At 33.0% G+C, this 8,607-nt stretch overlaps 1 protein-coding gene, 1 long non-coding RNA gene and 1 other non-coding gene across 4 annotated transcripts; all 3 read left to right on the top strand.

Annotated features, from left to right (window-relative positions):
- The first annotated feature begins 465 nt into the window (after positions 1-465).
- On the top strand, positions 466-1,134 carry LOC101489413 (uncharacterized). Its single transcript, XM_004516508.1, has 2 exons — positions 466-499; positions 812-1,134. Exons 1-2 carry the CDS (start codon positions 466-468, stop codon positions 1,132-1,134), a joined length of 357 nt encoding a protein of 118 aa, XP_004516565.1.
- A 3,874-nt stretch (positions 1,135-5,008) lies between these two features.
- LOC140920295 (uncharacterized) lies at positions 5,009-7,557 on the top strand. Of its 2 annotated transcripts, none has more exons than XR_012163053.1 (2): positions 5,009-7,033; positions 7,346-7,557. It is a non-coding gene; the product is annotated as an uncharacterized lncRNA (long non-coding RNA). The 2 variants fall into 2 exon arrangements; XR_012163052.1 differs by having other exon boundaries at positions 7,342-7,557.
- TRNAF-GAA (transfer RNA phenylalanine (anticodon GAA)) lies at positions 5,614-5,686 on the top strand. Its single transcript has one exon. It is a non-coding gene; the product is annotated as a tRNA-Phe (tRNA).
- Positions 7,558-8,607: the final 1,050 nt, after the last annotated feature.

Below are 8,607 nucleotides of genomic sequence, written 5' to 3'. Positions count from 1 at the left end.
GGAAGCCAACAATAGCATGATTGTATTACAACATAGTGAGATAATAGCATCATTTGAAAATAGCATAATTCAAAAGGTCCATCGATATAGTAATAAATTGTACGTCAAGTTGCGTGGTGTTGTGTCCAAAAATGCAATATATCACATTGCGGCAGAGTTTCATCGCGTGAAGTATGTAGATATAGATGAGTCTAACTGAAGTTGCACAATTAGGACAACACGTGGTCTACCTTGTGCATGTGAAATAGTCAGGTATAGTATGATCCCCATTCCATTCCGTTAGATGTTATTCATGTTTGGTGGACTAAATTAACTTTTAATGATGATGGATCGAGTAAAACTTCAGAATTGTCTGTGAAACATGAAATATATGTGATAGTGAAAAAATATGATGAACTTGATATACTTGCCAAAATTGCACTTAAAGGTAAATCATGAGATATCGCATATCCATCCACTACGTCAATGTGTCCATCTGTTGACAATGTTAAAACAAAGGGTACATCCAAAAAAGGCAAAAGTAAGGTATGAAAAAGAGATAAATCAACCAAGCGTGATTCATCTTGGTGGGAGTATATGGATGCAAGTGTTCGATGCAGTGACACAAATGCATGTAGCACTATAACATCTAATAAAGTACAACAACCTTGATCATCAGTCAAAAAGCTCACACCTCGACCAACAGTCAGCAAGGTTCAGCAACCAAGAGTTCTTCTTTTCAACGATTAGTTGCTGGTTGAAATTCATAAATTCATATATGACATTATTGATGTCGTTGATGATGGTAATTGTGGATACCATGCAATTGCAGGTTTACTTGGAATAGGTGAGAACTCCTGGGCATTCATTCATCAAGAGTGTGTGGTTAAGCTTCAAGAGTTTATGTCTAATTACGAGAGAATATATTGTATAGAAAATTTTGTTCAACAACTTATACACAGTGTATATGTTGAACAAGTTGCAAATATGGATAATTGGATGACACTTCTAGAAATGAGATATGTGATTGCTATGAAATTTAACTTGGTTTTCATCGCAATATCACTTAACCAATCGGAAATATTTTTTCCACTTAAAAGTCCACCACCAACATCTATGTCAGATCATCGTATGATATTTATTGCATTTGTTTAAAATTTTTATTTCGTGCTTTGTGATATTTAATTTACGTTGATCAATTGTGATAGTTATTATATTTTTTTTATATGTTTAATAAATTATTGATTTTAACAAGTTTATTTAAAGTCAAATTCTCCTATACCACCAACAAATAATTTGTGGAGAAAATATTGCACTGAAGAAGCACAATAGTGGGAGTTTATTTACAATGATCCCATGCGACATTGGTTTATTATATTTCCATGTAGTATGGATGAATATATTGTAAACTAAATAGTAAAGTGGATTAATATATTGTAAACTGAATAGTTGAACATTTTGTGATATTTAATTTAATATTGTTTGGATTCAAATTTTGCAGTTGTTATAAACTGTCAAATCAATATTACACAAAATATTCCAAAACTATTACATATCCAAAATATTCTAAATAAATCATACGTCCCTCTATTTCTTCTACGATATGGTATTACGTTTGTCTAATCTCTACCACCACTCCTCTGAGTTCGCAACATCAAAATGAACTCATTGACGAGTATGATGCCATCAAATAATACCAGTTTCCGACCAAGAAACTCTTTTGCAATATGTATTGCTCGACGTTGCATTAAAAAATAAATTAAATAATTTAATTAAAATAAAATATGACTAATTAATTTTATTATCTATTAAATTGTAATTAATTTACAGTTATGTCAACTGCTTCATTGACGACATCAGTGGAAGGTTCTACAACCGAAAGATCTTCATGGACTTGTTCTCTACGAATGATGTATGAATGAGAAATTATGCGAAACCAGTCCATGTAATCGTTCGAGCAGTCTGCATGTCCCTGTACAACTGCACCAACATCCACTATATGCACAGCGTACTGCATAAACATAATGTCCATTTCATCTGGTGTGGTCGTCTAATCCATTATCTCTAATGGTGAGCCAGGAATGGTTTGGACATGAGTGTATTGACACAATACATTGTCTAGAAGATAAGCATACATCTCCGGACCCCAGCGTATCCACCCTCAAAATAAAGAAACCTCTTCAAACGGTCGCTTCACTCGATGTTCCTCATATGGTGTCCAACATACCTCATCAATGTCAATCTCGTCAAGAGTTTTCCTAAATAGAAGAACCAAACCTTATCCTTTTTTGGCTTCCATCTAAGTGCTCTAAGGTAGTACTCAACATAACTACGAGATAGTTTACAACATATATTTTGGGAAATGTTCATAGACCGACGCCTGCACACATATAATAACATTTTATTAGTTTAAATTATTAACACAATAAAACAGCAGAGTTTAACTGCAATAGTGTCTGATGCCAATAAACTGTTCTAGTCTGATGTGTGCTCGTTTCGCAGAGATTATCATTAAGGTAAGCAAGAGCAACAACACTTTCGACGGTTCATCTTTTGTTTTCAACTAAAAATCTGATTCCAACTAAAAATCTGTTTTCAAATCTCTTTTGTTTTTGGATAATTGACGAATAACAGTTTTAATGTCTTAATGTTCGTCAAACAGAAAACATAAATTTGTTGATGAACATCATTCAATGTCCCCCTTCTAATAAATTCTACTATTGTTGGAATTTTATCTTGAAGCAATATCCATCTAAAAACGCACACTTTCAACGGCGTTGAAGTCAACCATAAGCGTTAAACAACAACAATTAAATTGTTGTTGCCAACCCTTTTGATGACTCTTCATCATATGCATATTTTCCCACTATTTTAGTCTTATTTATCCTCAATCATTAGTTAAATTAAGGATTTATTTGATATACTTTGTTGATCTTTGTTCTTTGAGTTGATAAAATGTTGTGTTTTTATTTCGTTGATTAAGTAGGAATTTGTCGTAATTTTACATTGCGTTTTGTTTTAGTGCAGTGCTGAATTTTGGTGAGAAATCAACATGGCATATGTAGAGTATTTCAACCATATCTGGAGTTGTATATGTCCAATTGGAGTCACACCAAGTGCAAATGAAAGCTAAGATCCATAGCTACAACTTTCATGAAGACAGCGGAACCCAATTCAGACTCGAAAGAGGAGAAAATGCACTATACGCCGGACAACATATACTGAGCGCTTGGAGCGCGCCCAAGCGCGCCTGAAGGGCTTTTTCCAGCATCTGCTACTGCCCAAACGCGCCTGGGGCGCGCGACCCGCACCAGCAACCATAAAAACACAGATTTTTACTTTTTTATGGATCTTTTTCACTCTTGGGAAGTTGTGAGACTTGTGCCCTAGCATAGAAACTCAAAGACGGTCGTTTCTAACATCATTGGAGTAGTTTTATCAAGAATCATTCATGAATCCTTCTTGTAATCCTTCTCTAATCTTTATCTCTTTTATTTCTGTCATGAGTAACTAAACCCTATTTGTTAGGGATGAGTGTAACAAGATGAAACTCTTATTTTTATGATTTGATTTCTAGTTATATGAATGAGTTTATTGAACTATTTTTTCATCTCTGTGCTTAATGCTTTTTATTGCTTGATCAACATTAAAATGTTCTACGATTTGTATTTTGAGACGGAAGTGGACTTTACGAATGTTTGAGATGAGAAATTCATGAATTTGTAGTGTAGACATAGGTGCATGTCAGGAAACCAATTAAATTAGTTGCAAATCAATAATTTACAAGAGAATTTATATACGGTAATACTTAATTCTAATCTTAAATCTACTAAGGAATTAGGGGTTACTTTGGAATTAACGGTTCTGTCACTAAGACATTAGGGCAAAAATAATAAAGAGAATTCGGTAATAATTCAATAAAGGAATTCAATAACTAGGATCAAATTAGACACCAAGGTTGAATTCGAAGTGAAACTCATCTCTAATATTTTTCTCAATTTATAAAAGATCAATTTTACTACTGTTGTCAATTTTAATTATTATTTCAATCAACTTGGGAACTTTTTGTGCAATTTTAGTAACTAAATATAATTCAATAGTAAAACGCAATCCTTGAGTTCGACACTCGGTACTACCATTTTATTATTACTTGCAACGATTCAGTACACTTGCTGAAACTCTATCACCTTTTCAATTTGTAACTGTCTAGCAACTCATAACAACTTTTTATTGATGCTTGAAGCATTGTATTTGTTAAGTGTTAAAAGTCGTTGCAACTTATTTTTCTACATACAAACTTGTTGAAGCAGTCTGCACATAATTGTCGCGACTTAAGCTTCTTCTACAGACAACGGGTGCATCTAGTTCAAGTGGAATTCCCAACAATTATCCTTCCAAATACCTATTGCTGCAACTGTCCAATCCTTATTAGTCGCGATATTAAACAACAACATAAAATTATTGCATAGTTGTTGCTCTTCCACCCATACATCTTTTTAAAACTTTATATTATCTACATTGTCAAACTTTCTTTTAATTATTGATGAGCTCCAATTTGTTTTTTCCACGAAAATATTTGGATCAAACACAGAACTCTCCACCATAAAGTATTGCTTATACTGCATGATAAACCTTCCAAGCACAACAACTTTTCCTCAATCCTTCAATATCAAAATTTAATTAAACAAAACCAAATCATCGTCGGATCCACCTCATTAGAATTACCCTCATTAATTATAACACGATCCTCTTTGTCAATAAACATAGTGCATACCATTTCTTCATAACCAAATCATAATAAAAAAAAAAAAACAATAAAACTTACGTTAACTGAGTTCAGTACACCCTACATGAATTGAGTTCATGTACGTCAACTTATTGCCATGAAACCCATATACGTGTACGTGAACTTAGTGTTAAGAAACCGAGAAACATACGTGAACTCATTTCACGCACACTCTACATGAACTGAGTTCACGTATGTTTCTCGGTTTCTTAACACTAAATTCACGTACGATTCTGGGTTTGAAACAACTTCAGAAACGCAAAAAAATAACAAAGCAACAACAAAACCATGAAGATGATCCGGAAACAGAAACAGCATTGTAAACAAATAGAAACAACAACATTGTAAAATAAACAACAACAACATTGATCCATACTTGATTGAAGATGATGAAGATGTTGAAGATGATGAATATGATGAATATGATGAAGAAGATAAAGATGGTGAAGGTGATTGAAGAAGATTGAAGATGAAGAAGACGATGAAAGAAATAGAGATGTTAATTTAATGAAGATGAAGATTGAAATAGAGAGGGAAGGGTAATTCAATTTTTTTGATTTTAAAAAAAAAATAGAGGTGTGGGTAGTAATATAGAAGGGGTAGGTAGCAAAATTAATTTGTCAACTTGCAAGCTCAATTGAGATGAGTGACATGCAACCCACAAAGTTTATTTGCAAGAAGCAAACGTTTTTACTAATTTGAAGGAAAAAGTTGAACAGACGTTGGATATGCTTCAATTCCAGTCTTTAGTATACATGAAAACGAAACTAGTTGGAGACGCTTAGAAAGGTTACAACAAAAAGCACCAGTGATCTAGTGGTAGAATATGCGGCGATAATTTCATATATGCGGGGATAGCTCAGTTGGGAGAGCGTCAGACTGAAGATCTGAAGGTCGCGTGTTCGATCCACGCTCACCGCATTTCAATTTTTGTTTCTACTCTCTCATTCGATCAATCTTTCCCAAGTATACAATTTCTCGATTCTTCGCTTATATAGTTAATTTTTCTATTAAATTCGTCAAAATCTTCCTTTGATATTTAATTACTTCTACTTCATTTGATTTCATTTTATGATCTCACTTCATAAGCATACAAGTTGTTGAATTGAATTTGGTCATTTTTCTTTACTTCTTTAAAACATATTGCACCATTTCTGCTTTATTTCCACTACTTGCATTTCTGCTGTATTTTCTTTGGTGTTTATATAATAATAATTGAATATAGTCAAAGCGTCGGTGCTGTGTCGGTTACCGGAACACGCTTTCCATCAGAGGTGTAGGTGTTATAGAGTTGATAGGACTTTGTTATGGAATTAGGTATAGCTTCAAGTTTTTGTTTAACCGAGTATTTCTATGTTTAACTGACTTATCACATCCTGATCCAGTGGTAGGAAGTAAGGCTGTTATGACTAAATGCAACAATGTAATTTAAACTTTGGAGGTTAGATGATGAAGGAAGCTTATAGTTATAGAAGCTTGAAGTGTCTTCTACTTTATTGTTTGTGTTATTATGTGAAAAGATTTATGATGTTTGATATTATTTATGAAACTGAGAGATAGGAAAGGGAGAAATTCTACAATAAAGAAGAATGCAGGGTCATATGTTGGGCACTAGAGTTCTTTGATTTCACTATAGAGGGCTAAATATGTAGGGTGCATCAACTAAATTGTACATAGAAATAAATATGTTTTAGTCTCCACGAAATTGGGGTCTTTTATTTGTCTGAAGTAAAAACAAAAACATCCCCAAATTTGCAGGGAACTAAACATGTTTAACACTAGTAACTATGAAGAGGAAAGAAATGGAGAAGATTTTAACTCGTGTTTGGTTCTTGACTGAGTCTCATTATTCATCAGATGTACCTGTCAAAGCCAAATGGGACCTCACCTTCAGTATGAACTCAAATCTGATATTGTTTCCAGTGGCATGTTTGACCTTGTTACAGGCGAAGATGATTTATTTGCTAATACCATCCTCTTACGCCTTGCTGATGGCTTTAGGAGAGGCAAACGGAAATTAGGCTTTCTTTTGTGAGAGTTTTCTTGATCGAGCGAAAGCACCAAGATAACAGGAAGCACAAGCAGTATAAAGGGTTGTTGTCAATGGTCAGAGTAGCTAATCACTTGGAGTTGTTGAAGCGGGTGAAACCTGTTTTCAACTGTGGAGATTCAGAGTCCAAGGCTAGCTCTGGTTCTGTTTGGTTGTTGGGCTGATTTTTCCAATGCCAATGCTCAGATATGATACTTGATACTCCTCATGATTGTGAGGTAAGACTAGCACCAACTTATGATCGAAGGTGTCTTTGCTGTCTAACACCAGAAGATGTCATTCATTACATTCAATTAATTCAATTTCTTAAATTATTACTGGTCCGACATGTTAGTGTCGTGCTCGATGTTTGTGTTCGTGTTAGTATTATGAGTTTATACATATCATTATGAGTGGATGCATTTATGCTTTGACATATAAGGTTGTTGGCCAGTTTTTATGCATATAAGGTTGTTGTTGGCCAGTTTTTATGCTTTGACATATGCATTTTCTATGTGTAGTTTTAACCCTTTATGGTTTGATGCAGATAGGTCTAGAGTTGATATCCAATTCTTCAAATGAAGATTTTATTGTTATCATGCTATTCTCACCTTCAAAACTGGCATCTTTCTCTACACTTTTTACCTCCACTCATGGAAGTGCTTTTTTATTTTATTTTATTATTATACTATGGTTTAGACTTCTTATTTGGATAGGCACAATGAAATGCTTCTTTTTCAACCCTTAAACTTCTAAAAAATTACACATGTGCTCGAAAGTATACTTCTGGATGGTAAAAAAATTGTATTTTTGTTTGGAATACTTTTAAAGGACATTAACTGTGATGTTTCTTTTGGAAGTATCCTTTTTTGGAGGACAATAACTGCGATGTTTTTTTTTGGAATTATCTGCCCAATACTTTATGCAAACTTTTCATTTCATGTTTGACTCCTTGAACATTTAGCCATGTTTCATAACTTCATTGCCCATATTTTTCTTAAGGAAAACGAAACTGCCTTTTTTTAAGTCGTAAATAATATATGAAGTTTGTGAAACTCACTGCTAGAATTCTACTTCAACAAAGCATATAAACAGTAAGGTAAAGCTTTGTTTGGGATTTGAAGGGGGAGGAGAGGAAGAAAAAGGGAGTGGAATCCCACACATTATTCGAGAGTATTTTTGAAAGGGAATAGAGCATGAGCGTTAAATTCTTAAAAATCATATAAATAATTATAACTAATGTCTTTTTTCAAAGAGCAAAAGTGTATTTTAAACTAATAATCAACCTATTTTTTTGATTGATGTATAAGCAAAAATATTTAAGAGAAAAATCTACCTTTCAGTTTATTATTTAATATCCAAGTATAAACATGGTTTTTACTAAGATTGGATTAAAAGATTAATACCCATGACAGAAAGAAATATAAATTATTAAAGATCCATCATTGAAAATCCTACGATCTCAAAACATGGAAGATTTACTCACACATGATCATAGTATAATCAAAGTCGTCACCGAAGTTTATTTTAGAATAGGGAAAATATTGGAAAACCTTTAAAAAAAATAGTCTTTGAAATCAAATTTTGAATTCGGGAGTCGATTATGCGTAGGGAATATATTAGCACTCTACAACATCCGTTAAAATACGATTACCTATAATTAATTGTGCAAAATTAATATTAACTTATATAAATTTACTCTCCTTTTTTAAATGCAAATATAATCTTTTTTATGAAAATAATCTAATTATAAAAGTATATTTAAAACATAGAGGAAAAAAGAAATTTCATTATTATGTTTGATAAGAGTGCG

This window comes from Cicer arietinum, chromosome 5, assembly GCF_000331145.2.
Source record: "Cicer arietinum cultivar CDC Frontier isolate Library 1 chromosome 5, Cicar.CDCFrontier_v2.0, whole genome shotgun sequence".
Lineage (NCBI taxonomy): Eukaryota > Viridiplantae > Streptophyta > Magnoliopsida > Fabales > Fabaceae > Cicer > Cicer arietinum.
This window is presented reverse-complemented; position numbering and strand designations above follow the sequence as displayed.

Bases quoted from the DNA above. Each gene is read 5' to 3' on its own strand.
- LOC101489413 (XM_004516508.1), top strand. From the start codon at position 466: ATGTGTCCATCTGTTGACAATGTTAAAACAAAGG. The intron at 500-811 runs GTACATCCAAAA...ATGCAATTGCAG, and splicing joins TGACAATGTTAAAACAAAGG to GTTTACTTGGAATAGGTGAG.